Source organism: Nuphar pumila, chromosome 9, assembly GCF_984573655.1.
Source record: "Nuphar pumila chromosome 9, dmNupPumi1.hap1.1, whole genome shotgun sequence".
NCBI classification, from domain to species: Eukaryota; Viridiplantae; Streptophyta; class Magnoliopsida; order Nymphaeales; family Nymphaeaceae; genus Nuphar; species Nuphar pumila.
In genome coordinates this window covers 83,082,608-83,104,905 of record NC_143257.1, presented here as the reverse complement: position 1 = coordinate 83,104,905, position 22,298 = coordinate 83,082,608, and the positions used below count along the sequence as shown (strand labels likewise).

Genomic DNA, 22,298 nt, shown 5'->3' with positions numbered 1-22,298 from the left:
TACTTGGTGCACCTACTGAATCTCTGAAACATGAATTATATGTGTACAATCCGATAGGATATAATTCGATATGTGTAAACTACATCCCTGATGTCATAATTGTACTTGAAGGGCAGAACTTACCTGCTGACCTAATCCTGCTCGATATGACTGAATATGATGTCATATTGGGGATGGATTGGTTATATGAACATTATGCCAACGTTCTCTGTCGCCAAGGGAAAGTGGTTTTGTCCCGACCAGGATTGCCAAAGGTTGAGTTTCGGCTCTCTAGACCTACAGTAAAGGGCCGAATTGTATCAGTATTAAAGGCCCAGAAGTATATGCGCCATGGGTGCCGAGCATTCCTAGTAAATGTATTCTCCTGCGAGTCGAAGGTCACACCTTTAGAAGAACTTGAAGTGGTTCGGGAATTCCCAGAAGTGTTTCCGGATGAGTTGCCTGGATTACCTCCACAGCGTGAGGTGGATTTTCATATCGAGTTGGTGCCTGGGACGGCACCGATCTCGAAAGCACCTTATCGTATGACTCCAGTAGAGTTGGAGGAACTGAAGAAACAACTCCAGGAGTTGATGGAGCAAGGTTTCATTAGACCGAGCGTGTCACCATGGGGAGCACCAGTTCTCTTTGTGAAGAAGAAAGATGGTTCTATGTAGGGGTGGCAATCGGGTCGGGTTGGCGGGTTGGCGGGTTGGCGGGTCGGCAGGTTGGTGGGTCAGCATACCTCAACACGAACCCGACCCGTTTATTAAACGGGTTGTCTGTGGCAAACACGAACCCGACCCATTTATTAAACGGGTAACCCGACACGACCCGATTAACCTGTTTAATAAATGGGTCGGGTCAACACGACCCGTTTACACGACACGCGGACCCGTTTATTAAACGAGTCAACACGATAATGTAGACACGATAACCGACCCGAGTAACCTGTCTAATGATTCATATTGGCCTTCAGTTCAGACTGATGAGTTAAACTAAAGTCTAAAACTACCAATTGAAGCAAAATGAAAAGAGCACTTGAAGTTGCATATTTTTTTTACCCAGTTCTTCACATTCTATGACACATTGACACTCAGAGCACTTGAAGTTACATATTTTTTTGGTTTCATTCATATTGGCCTTCAGTTCAGACTGATAAGTTAAACTAAAGTCTAAAACTACCAATTGACGAAGCAAAATGAAAAGAGCACTTGAAATTGCATATTTTTTTCCCCAGTTCTTCACATTCTATGACACTCAGAGCACTTGAAGTTACATATTTTTTTGGTTTCATTCCTTCTCGAGATATTTGCTGAAACAACTCAATACATCTTCCTGTATTCCGATTTTGATCATAACCAGCAACCATGGTTGACCATGTGGAGACAGCAATCTTGTGACCACTATCCCGTTCTTCACCTGAAGCAGATTGCAACTCATATGATAGTCAAGAGATACCCTGTTCCATGTTGGCCAAGTTAAAAGAAAATGACAGTCTATTTTTCATTTGTATGAGCACTCATCATTTCTGAGGTAGACCAGATAGCTAAACAGATTCACAACAGGCTATCATGGATTATACAATGTGTTCAACACATGTTTTCCCAACATCTTGGATCTACTGAGACTTTGAATCACCCAAACACCAGCATGAAAGTAAAGCACTAGAAAGTACAAAAATATATATGAAACAATGACCGTACCTCTTTGCACATAAAAAAAGAACATGGTTTTAAACTAATCCTAGCAGTTATACAAGAAAATTTTGGCACATCAATCTCCCAAGATGTCATCATGTACGTGCAATATCCATAACCTTAAACTACAAATTGTATTCTGCCCAAAATTTTCTTTATACGAGTAGAGGGATTCATGCCATTACAAGTTCAAGAACAAAACAGAGTTTTTATATATTTTCCCACAAAATTGAATATATTTCAACTTGAGCCAAAAAGTTTTGCATTTAATACTTGAACCCAAACTCATTATTAGAATAATATTTCCGCTGGTGATGCCCCATCGGTAATACACATTTTTCTAATTGGGTGAAAATAAAATTGATAAATTATCTTTACATCTAGCAGGTCACACATCAATTAATTTATCTAAAATTTTCCATCGAGATTAGCTGGTTTATGTGAAAGCAAAATCTAAGATGAGCATAACATCACAATATGACAAAAAATCACACAAAAAACCAACATCCTCATGCCTAACAATGAAGACATCATCTTCCAGTGCAGTTGCAATGAAGACATCTTCCATATTGCATTTGATCCCTGACCCAAGTCCAATTCTTCCAATCCAGCACAAGCTGTTAAGGCACTTGAAAACGTAAAGGAATTTGGCAACTATTCAGTAATTGTGCATAAATATAACTGCTCAAAAATCAATAAAAATTGCAAAACAACATTAGCTGAAAACGCAACTGATCAACAAGAGAGGTTAGGAAACCTAAGGCACCAATAAACAACAAACTTATTCCAGATGTATGGAGGCAAAAAATGCAATTGATCAAAATAATTTGTACTTACACTATTGATCAGAAAAAAAACACTCACTATTAGCCAGAACTATATCTTTTAATTGCATGTTCATCATATACAATAACTCGATACATGCACAAAAATGCATTTTGAATAGCAAAAGGTTTGATAACTGAGAATTAGAAAAAAGGAAGAACACACACCTCATTAACTGCAAGTGTTTGCCCATTACTCTTCACTTTCTTCAGCTTCCTCAAGCCTAACCAAAATGCAGTCTCCAAACCAATTAACGAAACAAATAAAAATAAGAAACCAGAAACGACTAAGGGAATATTCTCTCAAAAAGCTCACTGAATCTCCCAGCATTGCATATTCTCTCAACATTAGCTCACCGTCAGAAGCATATTCCATTACTATGGCTCACTGAGTTGGTGTAAGGCTAAGAAACACCTGGAACAGTCAAGTTGGTATTCCACTAAGAATACCAAGCTACCAACAGAGGGAAAAAATACATGACTAAAAATCAATCATCCATGTAAATTAATTGATGCCACTGGACCAAGCAAGGCACATCCTTACTCAACATAAACACAATGTCTTACAAGTTGCAAACATACTACAAACATATCCACCAAGTTGTCTTGCAGTCATCAAGATAAACATAAATAATTAAACTTCCACATCACAATAACAATTAAACATTAATCATCCGATACATTGTGTCAACAATCAACATTAAGATCAATTTATCAATTGTTTCAATCCTCCAAAGATCATGACCCTACACAAAAAAATTAAAAGAGTAAGTTAAATTATTAAGATACAACATATGAAACAAAAAAAAAAACATAAGTATTAAGATTTTTACAACTACCTTACAAAATATTGGTTTTTAATTTGAGCATTCAACAGATTCTACAATTGCACTCGCGGTCACAGTTGGGTTCAAATCAATAATATCCTCCGTCAGCTCCTCCAATAATACTAAATTTTCTGTTATACCATAAAATAGTTAGTAACATAGAGCTCACTAATCAAACTCCACAAATTATTTGATACTTTGTATAAGGAAAAAAATATAAGATTATGGATTACCATTAGCATAAAACAACCAATCTCGAGTGCAAATTAACGCTTCTACTGTCTCAGGTTTCAAAGAGCTTCTATATTGATCAAGTACTCTACCACCAATGCTAAAAGCAGATTCTGAAGCAACTGTGGAGATAGGAATACTCAATGCATCACACGCCATGAGAGCAAGATCTGGATATCGAAATTTATTTGTTCTCCAATAATCAAGAACATTCAATTGTGAATTCCAATCAATTCGAGGCTCTTCTAGATATAATTCTAATTGTGACTTTTGTGCTTTATTCACACTCCCAGAGTTCTCAAATAAAGTAAACTCCTACACACAAAAAATTTTATTAAAAAAAACATTGACAAATATAGTAATGAAAAATTGAAAATATATGTATTAGAAGTAATTACCATAAAAAGTGAGTTATCATTTGAACCACGTTCTAAACCATTATCCAGAGGAATTGAAGATTCAACATTTGAAGCTTTAGGATTGTTCTGCATATAAATATCAAAAAGAGCAAATATCTTCTCACGAACTTGTATCGCCTCACGAGAGTCTCCTGCTTTATTATATAAGAACTCCACAAACTGTAGCTTGTATTGTGGATCCAAAACAGTAGCCATAGCTAAGATCATACTGTGATGTTTCCAATACTTCTCAAATTTGATATTCATCTGTGTTGCCATGCATTTAATAAAACTATCTGAGCTTCGCATACCATTGACTATGCTTAAGTGAATTAGAAACACTTCTTGAAAATATAAATTTGATGTAGAATATGTAGATCCAGAAAATAAGCATGTCACACGATAAAACAACTTCAAGAAGTCACAAATCTTTTCAACTTTGTCCCATTCTCCTATTGATGGACAATGCTTGTAATTTGAATCACTCAATTGTAAATGAAGAAATGCACGACGATATATAATAGCACCTTCAAGCATTAAATAAGTTGAATTCCATCTTGTAGGGACATCTTGTCTCAATCCTTTACTATTATTCAAAGAAACTTGCTTAACACACTCCAAAAACTTTTGTTTTCTACCTTGTGACCCTTTCACATATTTTATGCTCTCTCGGACTTTTTTAACAGAATCATCTATCTCTTTCAGTCCTTCTTGAACTATCAAATTCAGGATATGAGCACAACAACGAATATGGAAGAATTCACCATCACATAATAATACATCCTTCAATGTAAGCTGACTCTTAAACAACTCAATAGATACATCATTTGCAGAAGCATTGTCTAGTGTAATCGAAAATATTTTTTTCTCTATACCCCATTCAGTCAACAATGTATAAATTTTCTCAGATATAGCTATTCCAGTGTGTGGAGTTGGCATTGCAGAAAAATTTAGAATTTTCTTTTGCAATATTGAATTTTCATCAACAAAGTGTGCAGTGAGAGATATATACCCATCAGTAGTTATAGATGTCCACAAATCAGATGTTAAACATATCCTTCCTGGAATAGACTGCAACAAATCTTTGAGTTTGTCTTTCTCTTTTTTATACATCTTTAAAACATCTGCCTTAGCTGTGTTTCTGCTAATATGTTTGGCCTCATCACATACATAGGTAATCAATGAACGAAATCCATCATAATCAACAAATTGGAAAGGCAATTCATGCTTAAGAATCATCGTTGTTACCAATTCTCGATACTTTTGTTGATCAAACTTAGAAACTTGTAAAGACATAGTTCCCTCTGATTTTGCAAGGAATAATTGACCTATGTCTTTAGTTTTCAATTTTGGACATGCAAGCATATGACGCTTTAAATTTGGTAGGCTTTGTTACATAATTTACATACAACTCTCTTTATCCCATCTTCTCCAATTGGAAGTTGCTTAAATGCTTTCCAAACATTAGAGGTTAGTTTTCTTTTCCGTCTAGTACTAGAACTCTCTCCACCTAATACTGTAGATGGCGTAACACGAACATCCTCAAAATTAATTTCTTCTGGACCTTCAGCAGATGTATCCACAACGTTGTTCATTACTAATTGAAAGTAATATTTAATGTTGCCTGAATAGAGTAAAAGAACATAGGGAAAAAATAATAGTTGAGTTAGAGGTATGATACATATATCTTAAGAGGCTAACCCAGATCTTAGAGAAGCTGTATTCCCTGGATAAGAAGTAGACCAAATGCATATTCCACCCCTGAAATGAGAAAAACATATTGTAGAAAAAAAGAAAAGCACATAGAAGATACTTTTCATATGCCACTGACCTGATTCTTCAAAATCGTGCACAGATATTTGATTAGGACCAGATGTAAATGCTAATATGTGCTTATGTTTGTGCCAACTTATAGCTTGAACACCAATTTTTGATGGTAACTACACCTAAAAAGCATGAAGTGATACCAAAATATCAGCAAATGTGTATATTCTCATCTATCAACATGACCATATGCCATACTAGGATATGTTTTTTTGAATTATCGATGAAAACACAGTTGAATCAATTCAAGTGGCCAGGCAAGAATTTTTAGGAAATGAAGATGGACATATACAAGATGACAAAACATTGCATAAAAAAAAGATGAGAAAAATAAAACCATTAGCAACTTTTTATAATGTTTTGGAATCTATTTAGCCCATAATGTATATTTATTGGCAACACATCATGCACATGAATCATAGTATGCAGAGCACACGATTAAAATCACTAAAAAAACGGCTCCTATATGCAACAGAAATTGATAAGTCTTATGAAGACCCTTGGTGATCCCGGATTTCTGGTGGCCTATTATGAAGAAAAATAAAAAGACCCAAGCATTACCGTCATAAGGTTTCAACCAACACTAGAGAGAGAGCAGGGTCTGGTACGAAATTTCATAGACCATACAGTGCTGCCAAACGATGGGAATGGGAAGACCTTTAAAAAAAGCGAAGAACAAACCCCATACTTATTCCAACTCCTCCTTCAAGATAAAAAAAATGAGGTGCCTTCAGTGGGAGAGATGAAACGTTGGATTGAACTTGCTTTGCTTGGGTGCCATTGCCAAACCAAGAGGAGGTACAAGAGGGAGGAGAGAAGAGGGTGGTGGTGTGCTCGGCTGCGCCTGTGCGGTGAATCGTGATGGCAACGAGAGGTGGAGAGGACTCAGAGCCTCAGAGGAGACTCAGGAGAGGTCTCCGACTCTTCGGCTCTCGGCTGCGGTTGGGTAGGAAGAAAAGAAAAGAATGGATTCACTAATTTCACTTTAGGAAATTGGGGTTAGATAATGCAACGTATACGGGTTGCGGGTGGTCGGGTTCGGGTAAACGGGTTGACCCGCCCGCCTAACCCGTTTATTAAACGGGTCAGCCGGGTTGGCGGGTTGGCATACCCCTAACCCGAACCCGACCTGTTTAATAAACGGGTTACGCGGGTCGACCCGTTTATTAAACGGGTTGGCCTAAGCCCAACCCGAACCCGCCTAAGAGGCGGGTTGGCGGGTCGTGTCAGAAATTGCCACCCCTAGTTCTATGAGGTTGTGTATAGACTATCGAATGTTGAATCAAGCAACAGTAAAAAATAAGTATCCCCTACCTCGCATTGAAGACTTCTTAACCAATTGCAAAGGGCTAAGGTGTTTTCAAAAATCGATCTTAGATCTGGGTATCACCAACTTCGGATCAAGGACGAGGATATTCCTAAGACGGCCTTTAGAACAAGGTACGGTCACTACGAGTTCGTAGTCATGTCATTCAGACTGACAAATGCTCCCGCCGCATTCATGGATTTGATGAATCGGGTATTCAGAGCGTACTTGGATACTTTTGTGATTGTTTTTATTGATGATATACTTATATACTCTGAAAGTATAGAACAACATCGTGAACATTTGAGGATCGTATTGGGGACTCTCAAGGAACACCAGTTCGCAAAATTCTCCAAGTGCGAATTCTGGCTCGAGAAGGTCATGTTCTTGGGTCACGTCATATCGCGAGATGGAGTCGCTGTGGACCCGACTAAAGTTGAAGCTGTATTAAATTGGGGTCAACCGAAGAATATCAGTGATATCAGGAGTTTTCTAGGATTAGCAGGTTATTATAGAAGATTCATTCAGGACTTTTCACGGATTGCCATGCCCATGACCAAGCTTCTGAGGAAAGGAATTAAGTTCGAATGGACGGATAAGTGCGAGGAGAGTTTCCAAATCTTAAAGAAGAAGCTTACCACCGCACCAGTGTTGGCTTTGCCTTCAGGTCATGGTGGTTTTGTGGTCTACTCAGACGCATCAGGTACTGGGTTGGGATGTGTTTTAATGCAAAATGGTAAGGTGATAGCTTATGCCTCTCGCCAATTAAAGATTCATGAACGAAACTATCCAACTCATGATCTCGAATTGGCAGCCGTGGTGTTCGCGTTGAAAATATGGCGACATTACCTGTATGGGGAACAATTCGAGGTATTTACTGATCACAAAAGTCTCAAGTACCTGGTTTCCCAGAAAGAGTTGAACATGCGACAACGACGATGGTTGGAGTTTATAAAGGATTACGATTTTACCATTTCCTATCACCCAGGAAAGGCAAATGTAGTAGCTGACTCTCTCAGCCGAAAAGCTGGTTGCAGTTTGACTAGTCTTTTGACAAAAGAGTGGAATTTAGTGGAGGAATTCATTGATTGGAAACCGTTTTCAGATATCGTGGGAAGTATCAGGTTATCTAATTTATCTGCCCATCCGGAGATCCTTACAAGGATTATTGAAGGTCAGAAAGATGATCCCCAGTATGAGAAACTGAAGTCATTAGCCCAACAAGAAAATTCACACTTCTCACTCAAAGAAGATGGCAATATTTGGATGAAAAAGCGACTTTGGGTCCCTAGTGATCCCAAGTTGAAAGAAGAACTATTGGGTGAAGCACATAGGTCCAAATACACCATACACCCAGGAGGCACAAAAATGTTTAAAGATTTATAACGAGGGTATTGGTGGAATGGAATGAAGCGTGAGGTCGCAAGTTATGTCTCGAAGTGTTTGACTTGTCAGCAAGTCAAGGTGGAACATCAGAAGCCTGGTGGAATGATACAACAAATGGAGATTCCACAGTGGAAATGGGAAGAAATCACCATGGACTTCGTGGTGGGTTTGCCGAAAACACGAAAACAACATGACGCGATATGGGTAATAGTGGATCGACTGACTAAATCGGCTCATTTCCTACCCATACGAATAAATCAATCCCTTGAGAGCTTAGCAGACTTATACATCAGAGAGGTTGTTCGACTGCATGGAGTACCAGTTTCTATTATATCAGATCGAGACCCTCGATTTACTTCTCGGTTTTGGGGTCAGTTACAACAAGCCTTGGGTACGAAACTGAAGCTGAGTACTGCTTTTCACCCTCAGACTGACGGACAATCAGAGAGGACTATCCAGACACTAGAAGATATGTTGCGAGCATGTATGCTGGATTGGAAAGGTGAGTGGGACAAGCATGTTATCTTAGCCGAATATGCTTACAATAATAGTTACCATGCGACTATCGGCATGGCTCCTTTCGAAGCTCTGTACGGAAGACCATGTAGATCACCTGTGTATTGGGATGAAATTGGTGAACGATTGGTAGAATCACCAATCGTGTTACAACATTATACCCAACAGATCAAGATGATAAGAGATAGACTGCTCACAGCACAGAGTCGACAAAAGAGTTATGCAGATCAAAGGCGCAGGGAGCTCAATTTTGATGTGGGGGATCGGGACTTTGTGAAAGTATCACCCACAAAAAGTGTGTTTCGTTTTGGTAAGAAAGGAAAATTGAGTCCCAGATATGTCGGACCTTTTGAGATTTTGGAACGGATTGGAGAAACGGCCTATCGTATAGCCCTACCTCCTCAATATGCTCAGATACATAACGTATTCCATGTATCTATGTTAAGAAAATATCTTCAAGATCCGTCGCATGTCATCCAATATGAGGACGTAGATATAAGGGAAGACCTAACAATGGAAGAAAAACCAGTGGAGATATTGGAACGGAGTGAGCGAGTCTTGAGATCAAAGACCATTCCTCTCGTTAAGGTGAGATGGCAACACCATGGCATCGATGAAAGCACGTGGGAACCGAAGGCTAATATGCGAGAAAAATACCCCAAGCTGTTCGAGTAAACATTGACAGGTAAATTTCGAGGACGATTTTTTTTTTTAGGAGAAAGGATGTAACAACCACAAATTTTATACTAAAACTTAAGAATTATGTGGATTTGGGCCTAGGATCCGTTATTGGATCCAAAAGAAAAATGCGCATATTAGAGTATTTTAGTAATATTATATAAATAAATATCTAAGAATTTAGATTTTTCAAATCCACGGTTCGGACTCAAGTGGATCCAACCCCTGGGTCCACTAATGTTCAAGCGACCCGGATCCAAATCAAATTGGGTCCAGCATCGCGGGTCGGACCCGGACCCGACCCACTCCCTGTAATAAACTTTTATTACAGGGAGGGATAAAGAGGGGGGGGGGCGATAGGAGGGCTGCCCGATAAAATTGAAAAAGGGGGGAACGCTCTTCCCCGATAAGCCGCAGGTTAGGGTTCTTTTGAACCCTAACAATTTTTTTGAGAATGGGGGAGGGGGGAAGCCGAAGCCGTCGGGCTTCCTTCCTTTTTGGAAGGTCACCCACCTTCAAAAGGGGGACCCCGAACTCTTTCTCCCTCTCTTTCTCTCGCTGTCCCATTCTCTCTCTCTCACTCTCTTCTACCTCTCTAAACCTCGAAGCTCTCTCCGACCCCAGGCCGCAGCCCGAGACCTTGCAGTGAAGAGCCGACCTCGCCGGTGGTGGTGCTGTCCAGGCTGACCGACCCCTCTCGTGCATGCCGCAACACCCTCGCCGGATAATGTACGTTTTCTGTGATTGTTTTTCAGGATAATCATGGGTTTGGTGGGGTGTGGGGTTCCCGTAAATCCTTAACGAACTAGGGTTTTGGGGGTTTGAGGTGCTGGAAACCCCAATCGACAGGTTTGGGGGTTTCGGATTGCCAATAGTGGGGTTTCTGTGCCTTTGCCTAGGTATCGATTTCAAGTATGCCGTGTGTTGCTGTTCGAAGTCTTTTTGGGGATTTTCGATTCTAATATAGGATAGGCTGAGATTTCGTAGCTTACCTGTTTCAATAGGTGAAATCGTTGAGCATGACCACTATGAGTGGGTTTAAGTTGTGTAAAAACGCAGAATCACAATTCTGCGTTTGAGTTGTACACACAGGAACCCTTCGTTGGTCCCCTGTTTACCATATCAGCAAATGATGAGTGGGTACTCACAGAAAATACTGAATCCGATGTGATAAATCTCGGCGAGATTAGATACCAACTGTTAAAAAAAAAAAGGAGAAAAAGTATGTACTTGCCTTCTTGAAAAAAAAAATAATCTTGCCTTGCTCAATCATTAAACTGTTATTGTTTGTCCCCTGCTCAAAATCCTGATTCATAGTTTTTTTTGAATATGTGTTTTGTTTAGAAATCAAAATATCTTGTAAAATTGTCATTTGATGCATGAACGATGATATATGCATTTAACGAGAACTGTGTGGTAGCATAGTCTGTCTGAGACAAGATTGTTCTGTTTGAGAAACTGTCCAGCCGGTGTATATTGGTAGGTCACCCAGGAAATTTTTGACGATGTGAGCACACACATCATACGTATATGCCATGTTCAGAGTATGGTTCCATGGTCACCCTATCACATGTTCTGACATATCAATACTCAGATCCTAGGTTATGTTGAGAAACTTTGGGTTTTGGCGATAACTCTATTTGTTATTACCTATATACAACTGAGTTTTGAATATTTAATGGTACATGTTAGTATGCTCTGCATATTTCCACTTAGACTCATTATGAAATGGATTCTGAAATATTGACCATGCCTGCGATGTTTTTATTTGTTAAGCTGCATAATTTTGATGCTTATATACCTATTAAGTTATATACATGCTGAAATCTTATTAAACCACCTGAGTGTATTGAAATTGAATTGTAGTTATTGATATCTATAACTTGAAACGTCCATGCCTAGTATGTTCTAATTCTGTTTTGCTCTAGCTAGAGTTAATCATTCAAGAAAGATATTGCACGTATGAATTCTTGTTGTTTGACTGGGAGAATCCCTGAAATTACATAAAATGAGCTATGTCCTGTATGATTTTCTGAAATATTCAATGACAAATATGTTGTGAAATTAATAATACTCAAATGCCTGTTAAGCTGCATATTCTCTTATGGTCATGTGTATATTAAACTGTAAAATTTTCAATGCATAGCTAGCTGCATGTTAAGACGATGCTCAAATGCATATTTAGCGGCTTAGTAAATTGATGAGTCAAGTGCATATTAAGGTCCGTAACTTCTGATGTTCAAACACATATTATATTGAAATAGAACAAAAAAAATAGAGTGAATGAACTACAAATGGTGTTGTTTGGAAAACCCTGCCTAATGGGCAATCTGGGTTGAATACCAGATGTAGGAGAGCTGTTAAACATATTAAAGAAATGTCATTTATTGAAAATGTTTGTTGCATGCAGTCAAGTTATGTGAATTGCTTTTATTTGTTCACGGTGAAGTAAAATGAATGATAGGGAGTTTGGGAATCTTGCCTAATTGGGCAATATAGATTGGATATCCGATGTAGGTACTTTGGTTAATGAGCTTGAACTCAATGTCAACAACATTGGTGAGAAAATTAAAGGTTAATTTCTGTGAGCCTGACTGGTTGAAAGATACCGGGGCATTTGTGTCCGATTGGTTTAAAAGTACCAAAGCATTTAGAATAAGGATCATAATACTGATAAGAAACTTAAATTTAATTCTTGTTGCCCGACTGGTTTAAAGGCACCGGGGCATTCATGCTTGACTGGTTTAAAGGCACCGGAGCACTTTGAGTGGGTTTAAGCAATCAATATAGACAAATGATTTGGATGGTTTATTCACCTTGGTAAAATGACTATGGTTGAGATTATACTGCTAGGATAGTGGAAGGAAGTTGGGGAAATACCCCATACTTCGGGAAAATAATTAAATGAAAAGATTAACCCACTCAGATTCAGGCTTACCTTGGAGAGGGTAAGTGGTACAAAACTCTGGGGACATGTGTTTGGTTTCGAGCGTAAATCGACTCGTTGGTCCCAGTCCTCAGAGTCGGGGGACCCGGACTACCAAATGTGTCCTAGGCGGTAGTTCTATGTTCTTCTGCAGAAGTTAGGGATGCATCCTGTTTTGGTTTTGGCCTTTGGGAGTTTCTCTCGGTCACTGACCGCTCTCTTGGGATTTCAGTTACAGTTAGAATATTCGGGTTAATAAAACAACTTTGAATAATATACCCCCGAACGTTCTCTTCTGTGATGGTTGCCTTGGCCCGTGTGTACCCGCGGGATAAGAAAAGATAAACATCAACTAGAACAGTTAGGTATCACTGTGTTGGAGTCATTAAAAAGACATTTGCATACTCTTTTATCATGCTTTATATTTGGTGCTTATGATGAAACAACATTCTAAACTGTGCATATATTAGTTAATGGAATTCATATTATGAATGTTATATAGATGTTATTCATGTTAGTGTAAGTTCTGCTTTAATTGCTTAATACCTTGCTTAATTGTTGTAGTTGCATAACGTGCTTTTTGTGATTAAGTATAACTGTTACATAATCTACCTTTCTATTCAGATATATGTCTACTATTGCTATTATATCGAATTCCTTATGTGTTTATGTTTAGACTGAAATTCAAACACGACACCCACATCACACCTGACACATGATATACTTGCAAGAATAATTGCAGTTTTCCTACTTAGACGTGGTAGTTTAATTCCTATAACTTTTATCATTTTCAGGCACAGAGTAGTCCATGAGCGAAGCGGGATGAGGCGCTGACCAGGACTGGATCTATTTGTTCCCTGGCGGTCCTAATTGCTTTTTGATTGAAATTTTTGTTTTAAGACTGATGATGTGATAAACTTTGTTTGGATTCTATTATTATTGAAATACAAATAAATGGGGTGGTTGCTTTTACCTTACTGTATCGTTCTGAAATGCTTAACCCTGGAATCATTTGTTGAGTTTCAAAAAAAAAAAATCCTGAAAAATCTGGGTTAAAATTTTGGGGCGTTACAGATATCCTTAAGACTACATGTCTTTAAGGTATTTCCATGCATCACTAGCGAAGTCAAACTTCGCCAAACTAGAACACTTGTGGATGTCCACACTATTGATGAGCCATCCAATAATTTTGGAATGACTCATCCTCTATTCCTTCCATATTTTCTCATAGTCGGAAACGACTTTAGCCATTTCCTCTCCTTGAAGCGCAACTTCTTTTTCATTCTCGATTTTTGTAAGAATGAGTTTAGGCTCTTTTTCGGTGCCGTCAACCAATCCCCAAAGTCCCTTTTCCCATATTTTATGTTTTACTATTGATGCCCACATCACATAGTTTTTGTGTCATTTAGGCGTATGGGAATGAGGTCTATTACTTCCCTCTCATTCTACATTTACAACAAGTGGACAGAGAGAGAAAGAAAAAGAAAGAGAGATCAAGGAAGAAAATACAAGATTTTTTTTTGAAGTGGTTCGCTTCCCGATGCAATAATTTGTGATTTGTTGTATTTTGCCAAGCTCACGATCCTCCTCTTGATATTGTCATGATTTTCTCTAAAAACGGCTTTTGGAACACTCAAGCTTTGATACCATGTAATGAAGTGGATCAAATCCGATGAATATGCAAGAACACACACCTCAATCAAGTGAGAACACTTGATTGAACAATCACACCACCCACACAAGGGTCAAATGAGAAAGTATATTGCATAGAAAACTCTCTTGAAAAAGAGATGAAATAATAGAAAGGCCATGAGGCCTATTTATAATACAAGAGGCTAAAGGCGGCAGCCAATATGGCTGTTGGGCTGCTCCCACCAGTCCTATTTATGACTGTTGGGAGCAGCTCCAACAGCTATACTGGAGCTGGCTCAACAGTAAAAAACAAAAAATTATAAAACGGTGAAAAAGGGTTGTCAGCTCCTAATGGGCTGACGCCTATTACAATGAAAAGACTGAGATACCCTTGCTGGGTATTTCGGTTTCAATATATATATATATATATATATATATATATATATTAACATATAACACTTATATCCTTTATATTTTATGCTATATCCTAGAAAAATACTAGGTAACCATTTTGGATCAAATTTATTTTTAGCATATCCTCCGAGATAAGGGAAACATCTACATCCAAATACACACAAGCTCGAATATTTAGGGTGTTTCTTGAAAAGGTTAAAATATGGTGAGCTCATTTTCAAAGAAGATGATGGTAAGAGATTTATCAAAAAAAGCGCAGTTGAAAAAGCGTCAACCAAAAATCGTTTTGGCATTCATGCATGAAAAACCATAGTAAGTCCAAGTTCAATGATGTTTCTATGTTTCCTTTTAGAAACTCCATTTTGCATTGGGGTCTTAGGGCATGAAACTTGCCTTTTAATCCCAAGATTGTCAAGATATTTCAAAAAAATTTCACTTTCAAATTCTCCTCCTCCATCACATTGAAAAATCTTGATTTTTTATCAAATTGGTATTCAATAAAATTTCTAAAATGAACAAAACAATTAAAAAAAATGTTTTTCTTTTTAAGGGATAGAACCAAGTAAATCTAGTGTGACCATCAACAAAAATCACATAATATCGATAGTTCTCCCTAGATTTAATAGGAGCTGAGCCCCACAAGTCAGAATGGATTTTTTCAAAGGCATAGTTAGAGATATGATTGGAAGGAATGAAAGGAAGTTTGCAGGACTTCCCCAATTGACAAGTACTGCAAATAAAATGTTTGTTTTTGGAATCAAGTTCATCAATGTCAATAAGATGTTTTCTGGATATATGTCGGACTGCTTTAATATTAGCATCGCCACGATGATTATGCCACTTGCTCTCAGTCACACCTCTGAATCTGGGAGTATGACCACTCTCAAGAGCATATAAGTTATTCTTGCTGCTCCCGGTGACTATCACAAGGTTTGTTATCCTGTTCTTTATAATGCAACCAGAAGAAGAAAATTAAAAAACATAAGGATAATCCGAAGTTAATTGAATAACAGATAAAAGATTGATTTTTTTTTTGTTCTTTGTTATATAGATGTGAAATCTTAATTATTCTTTGGTTCTTCAGCCTATTCTGTTGCAAATTGTATACCTTCCTTATTCATGGAAAATTTTACTAGAAATCCTCATCTACTTGTATGCCTGCTGTGACATTTATATAGTTTGCTTCCTAAAAGAAGTGTGTGATCAGTGTAATTTTAAATGGAATGGCTGGTTTGTCTTGCTGACAGCTCAGTTGTAGAAGAGGAGGATGAACGTGGGGTTGCTCATATTGTGGAACATCTTGCATTCAGTGCCACTAAGAAGTATACCAATCATGATATTGTTAAGTTCTTGGAAAGCATTGGTGCAGAATTTGGTGCTTGTCAGAATGCTTCAACATCAGCTGATGAAACCATATACGAGTTGCTTGTACCTGTAGACAAGCCTGAGTTGCTTTCCCAGGCTATATCAGTGTTGGCAGAGTTCAGTTCTGAGGTAGCTGCTATTCTTCCTATTGTTCTTTGGTTGACAGGCAGTTTAATTCATTGATTACTTGGTAAATAACCTATTTCTGACAAAGGTTCGGGCTTCATCTGATGATCTGGAAAAAGAAAGAGGCGCTGTCTTGGAAGAATATAGGGGAGGACGGAATGCAGCAGGGCGTATGCAGGAAGCTCACTGGTGTCTGATGATGAAGGGATCAAAGGTAACAGTTGGGTTTTATTATACAATAATATTGGAGGCTTGGAGCTTATGGTTGTTTTCATTATCAATGTAATAAATCTGGCAGCTTATTACTTCAGGGTTTAAGGTTCTTTTTTGGATGATTCTGCTCAGTTGGATCCTTACGGAGTCACTAATTTAAATTTGAAACAACTTAGTAAACAGTTGCCCACATGGAATTTGAAGTAGTGATAAGGCTCTTAACAAATTGTAATATTTATGAAATTTCTTTCTTCCTGAGGCTATTAAAGTTGACTCATTTCTTTTGTTAATATTGTCGAAATATTTTTCAGTTCATGTCGTTTTTGTTGTGTTATTTCTACTTATTGTCAATCTCTTTGGTGACCCAGTTGTCCTTTTTAGAGTTTTATTAAATAGAAAAAGAGAAGTGCTGGATCATTAGCCACATCTCTTCCGTATAGATTTTCTTTTTACTCGTAGAACAAAATGAAGATGATTATGATGCATAAATGACAAGAGTTAAAGAAATGTTGAACAAGGTTGGTCAAAGTGACAATCTGATCGTTTGATTAAGGGAGGGAGGGAGCGAGCTGAAAATGGTGGTGTATGGGAGGAAGATGAAGATGGAGGAAGCTCTTCTTGTGGCATCCCATGGAATGAGATGTGTTGTCGGTGAATGGTTGCCCTAATGTAAGAAGAATTTTTTATAAGAAAAATCCCTCCACCCCCCTAGGTGGAGTATTTTTTTTCTACAAAAAATCAAACTTTTTAGATAAACTTTCTTTCTGTCATTTGAAACTGCTAGAAAAGTTATAATTTTTCCCTTCCTACTATTTCCCAATTCCAAACATGACCTAAGAACACTGGAATAATGGGCTATCAAAGTTTAGTCTACCTTGCGAAGAGAAGGTTCTTATACCCAGGTGGTCTTGTGAGTGGCACCTTCTTTTGTAATAGAACTCACCTTGTTGAGTAATGCTTTAACTAGTTACTTCTGGTGCTTAGTCCTCAGCTTGTTATTATATGAAGACCTTCGGTTTGGAGATGATTTAATTGAATATGGATTATTATTCTCCTTTTTTATTTTCCTTGGATTTCCTAAGGCTTTTGCAGTCTAGCATGTGCTATCCATGTTAAAAGCTCTGTATATGTTGTAGTATGCTGAGCGGCAACCAATTGGGTTAGAGAAGGTGATCCGAACTGTGTCTGCTGAAACGGTTGAAGGTTTCTACAAAAAATGGTATCATCTACACAATATGGCAGTCGTCGCTGTTGGAGATTTTACCGATACACAGGTTTGAGTTCATACAGCTCCAGCTTCTGCCAATAATTCATACAATATCTTGTTTCTGCTTGTCTTCTCCATGCATATATTTTCTCTTAAGTTTAAAAAAAAATTTATAATTTACATTATGAAAACAAATGAGCTAAATATTCTTGGTGCAAGGCTGAAATAGTGAAAAAAGCAATCGAAGTAATGCATGAGTTACTAACCTACGAAGCTTTCTTACCTGCAAAAATAGGAGAAAATTTTTGTATATTTCCCAACCTACTTAGTCATGATCTTAACCCCACTGTTGTTTTTGCAGAGTGTAGTCGAACTGATCAAAACTCACTTTGGTGAGAAAGTATCATCACCGATGCCACCTCCTGTTGTACCAACATCTCCTGTTCCATCCCATGAAGAGCCTCGATTTTCATGCTTTGTTGAGTCTGAAGCTGGTTGGGTATGTGCTCCAAAATCTTTCTATATATGTCATTTTTTCCATTCACTCACCCTCAGGCACCTGTCCCTATTGTTAAGAGTTATGTCCAATACTGTATTACTAAATGTGTACCGCTCCTTTCTTTGTGTATTTACTTGTATATTACATTCTTATTAGGGGTATTCTTGTCCATGAAATGTTGTGTTAGAGTCAACATGTTTTGTGTAAGATTTGCACTTTTCAAAAAAAAAATTTGTTGTTTTGGATCCAGGTTGGATCCAATCCGGGCACACAGCTACTACCCCCCCGAGCTTGCCCCGCTCTTCCCTGAGAACCCCGACCCCCCGCCTGAGTCTCCCGACTCGCCAGCCACCCTCCCGTCTCCCTTCTCTCTGCTGAACCCTGATCCCTCTCCCCCTCCCTCCTCCTCTTCTTCTCCCTCCCAAAACGGTTTATTAAATCCATATTCTAAATAAGATCCATAATCCGATTATTGTCCACTTATGATCCAAAATCCATTTATGAGCTTGGATCATGGTTCAAAGTTAGATCCAAAATCCAATACAGGATCTAGATCCATTTTAGAGTCCAAATCTAGCCTACGATCCAGATTCATTCAAGACCAGAATTGAAATGCGATTTTTTTTAACATCCATACACAAATTCAACACTAAAAAATCCTTATTTATTTATTGAGAATAAGCAAAAAATCACAATTATTACATCAATAAATGCTAAATAATTTTAAAACAATCTAAATTCTTAAAATAAAGTGCTAAAACTAATAGCAAACATGTATCCAATATAAAATTAATCAACAAATGCCACTATCGTCAAGCATAGTAAACCTGTTATATTACTAAACCTGCCCAAAAATTAAGAACAATTGAATAAACAAACAAACAATCGTCAATATCAACAAAAGTTATGCAATTTAAACGTAATATGAATTCTTAAAATAAAATTAATCAACAAATGCTCAAGTATACGATATCACTATCATCAAGTATAGTAATAGTGAAGAAGAAGAGGCAGAGGAAGAGAGAGAGAAAGAGAGACAGAGAAGAAGAGGTGGAGGAAGGGGGAGAGGGAAAGAGAGTCAGACAAGAAGAAGAAAAGGCAGACGAAGGGGGAGAGAGAAAGAGAGTCAGAGAGAAAAGAAGAAGAAGAAGAAGAAGAAGAAGAAGAAGAGAGAGAGAACAAGTGGATAAAGGGAGAGAGAAAGAGGGATAGAGAGAAGAAGAAGAAGAAGAGGCGAAAGAAGGGAGAGAGAAAGAGAGATAAAGACAGAGAGAGAAGAAGAGGCAGAGGAACGGGGAGAGAAGAAGAATAACAGGTGGATGAAGAGAGAGAGAGAAAGAGAGACAAACAAAGAGAGAAGAAGCAGAGGCGGAGGAATGGAGAGAGAGAAAGAAAGATAAAGACAAAGAGAGAAGAAGAAGAGGCGGATGGATGAGGAGAGAGAAAGAGAAGAAGAAGAGGTGGAGGAAGGGGGAGAGAGAAAGCGAGACAAAGAGAGAGAGAGAGAGAGAGAGAGAGAGAGAGAGAGAGAGAGTACCCGGAGGCTAGAGCGTATTGAAAGTCTATATAATATAGTATATCATAATTTTATGTAAAGTAACTTGTTAGACTAATGTGTACATACCCTATAAAGAAGGGGTATACTAGTCTTTTTACTTTCTTTTTCTTTTTGATGTCTCTAGTAGGGTCAACCCCCTATTTTTGTAACGTGCTCTCATTCATGAATGCTATGGAATAGAACATTCTATTCTTTCCTTTGTGTTGCCTCCTCCTCCTCTAACCCTAACCTCTCTCATTTTTCTGCATATTTAAATATGATATCAGAGCATGTTTGAGGTTGTGAGAGGAGGGTTCATCCTAAAGCTGTATGAAGGCCTGCTGATGTCTTCTTTAAAGGGTCGGGTCGTATGGACGTTTGAGATTTGGCACATCTGAAGGCAACACCAGGTAGATCATGATTTTAGATGATTTGTGTGTAAAATCATCTTCGTTGGAGGCATGGTTGATTTAATATCGTTTTTCTTCTGATTATTCAAAAGAGACATGAACAATAACCAGATTTGGGTTTTTTGCTCAATCTGTGTGAATCAGTGGGTATTTAAGGCTCATATTGGATGCTTCTAGGTCGTTTTAACCTAGAAACATTATTGTGGTGGTGTGGTGCTCTTGTTTTTCATTTTGGGAGCGTTCTATCGAAGTTTTGGGCTGCTCTAGTTTACAGTAACCCATTTTTCTGCATTTTTGGTTCAGATTCACTGTGGTACAGTGTTGGGTCATTGTTATTTGGTGTAAAATCTATGTGAAAGTGGTTTGTGAAGGGTCTTGGTGATATTGATTGTGGTTTTTGTGTTTTTAGAGAAGATCTGAATAAGATTTTGGGCATTTTAGCTTGTGGTAAGCTATTCTTGGGCTTTTTTCAAGGTGTCGAATGCATCTAGATTGGTAAGGTTGTGCTGCATTTGTGTGGACTTAGAAATTCTAAGCATAAATCAGCATATTGAGGGGTTCATTTGTGGTATATGTTATCCGTTTGACTCTTGAACTGACCATGGTTCTTTCTTTTGCTGGTAAACTCAATCCCTTCAACTTTCTTGGTAATATTTATTGTGAGTGGTATCATGGAGAAGGGATTCAAATCATCCCAATCAAGTTTGATGGGACCAACTATGCATATTGGGCTGATTTTTTTGGAAGCGGTGGCGGTTGGAAAAGGGTTGGAAGGCTATTTAGATGGTCTAAAAGTAAAACCTAGAGCCTCTGATAAGGGTTTTGATAAGTCTATAGAAGAATAAGTCATGAACAATGCGAGAGTCAAAGCTTGGATTCTTGAGTCCGTGGAATCGAGAATTGCCATGAATATTTCAAAATTCCATGAGGCAAAAAAAGCTTGGACATATCTCAGGCAAGTCTATAAACAAGAGAATTAGGCAAAACATTATCAACTCACTCAAGAGTTGAGAAGTATACTATAGCGAATTAAGTCAATTGAAGAATTCTACTCTGATATATAGAGAATTTGGGATGCTGTTGCACTGATGGAGGGACAAAAGAAATGTGAGAAGTGTACGAAATGTGTATCTTGCACTTCATGTCAAACTTGTTTGAGGATCCTTGATCAACATAGGGAGACTGACAAAGTTATTGAGTTTCTCATGGCTCTTAGACCAAAATTTGATGGGACAAGGAGTGCCATCTTGCATCGTTGTCACTTACGATATGTGACCCAAGTCAATGCTCAGTTAATTGAAGAAGAGATTATGATAAAGTCTCTTGGTTCATTCTCTTTTGGGGATAATGTCATGGCTGTTTCCAGACAGATAAGTGACAGAATGGGTGGAAGAGGTGGTGGTAGGACTGGAGGATGAGGGGAGATGAGATTTGATGGAAGAGGTGACCTTAGCTTTGTTCAGTGTCCCTATTGCAAGGGTTTTGGTCATACGAAGAATTACTCTCTCATTCTCAGGAAGAAGAGTGGTGCATATGCGACTTCTACTAAGCGTGAGGGTATAATGCTCAAGGAGGAGCAGTCAGGTGGTTCTTCATCAGTTGGTGGTGAAGTCGTAACACCCCCAAAATCCTGGACTTGTAACCTTTTAGAAATTTTTTAAAGCCTTATAATCATTCATTTATCAGAGTTTTAAATAGTAATCCAGTAAAAAGTGGTGTTTTGAAATAACAAGTCAACGGACCTTGGGCGCATTACTTGTAAACATTTTCCATTAAACAAAGGATTCGTAACTCCGTACATTCATTGAAACCAAATATATGAATCAATATTATTGCATTCCATTTTTTTCCCGATACCTCTCAAGGAAAATCTTGAATTGGATCCCAAATTATTGGGTTGGCGTGAGCTTATCCATGAGGTTATGCACTCTTAAAGTCAAGCTAACAAAAGTCTTTCTTCTCTTGGTCAGGTAGCCAGGTATGGGTAGGCAAGTTTAGGGTAGGCGGTTCAGGTCATGGACTCATGGTAGGCTACTTCTAGGCTCAGTTGCAAGCAAAAAGCACTCGTAAAGCGGAGTGTCAGGGCGTTATTGAAATGGGAGAAGGTCTTCCATTTGATGACTGGCCTCACCCTTAAAGGAAACCTCTGATTCCCTCACTGATAGATGCTTCCTTATCCCTTCATTTGCCTTTTTTCTTCTTGGCATATCCGTTCTCGGTGGTTCTCTCCATGCCTGGCCTACACTATAGAAGTGGTCCATCCCGTTATTGTATTTTAGATGGAGTCATCAACGGGGCTA

General features: G+C 38.2%; 1 protein-coding gene across 2 annotated transcripts in view; it reads left to right on the top strand.

Annotated features, from left to right (window-relative positions):
* The window catches only part of LOC149828662 (Insulinase (Peptidase family M16) protein), a 185,489-nt gene that overhangs the window by 32,961 nt on the left and 130,230 nt on the right, over positions 1–22,298 (top strand). For both annotated transcript variants that reach the window (XM_090017672.1, XM_090017671.1), the window contains exons 2-5: positions 15,889–16,135; positions 16,221–16,346; positions 17,482–17,619; positions 17,914–18,051. In XM_090017672.1, the coding sequence (XP_089873798.1) occupies positions 15,889–16,135; positions 16,221–16,346; positions 17,482–17,619; positions 17,914–18,051 (649 nt within the window). The remainder of the gene's footprint in view (positions 1–15,888; positions 16,136–16,220; positions 16,347–17,481; positions 17,620–17,913; positions 18,052–22,298) is intronic.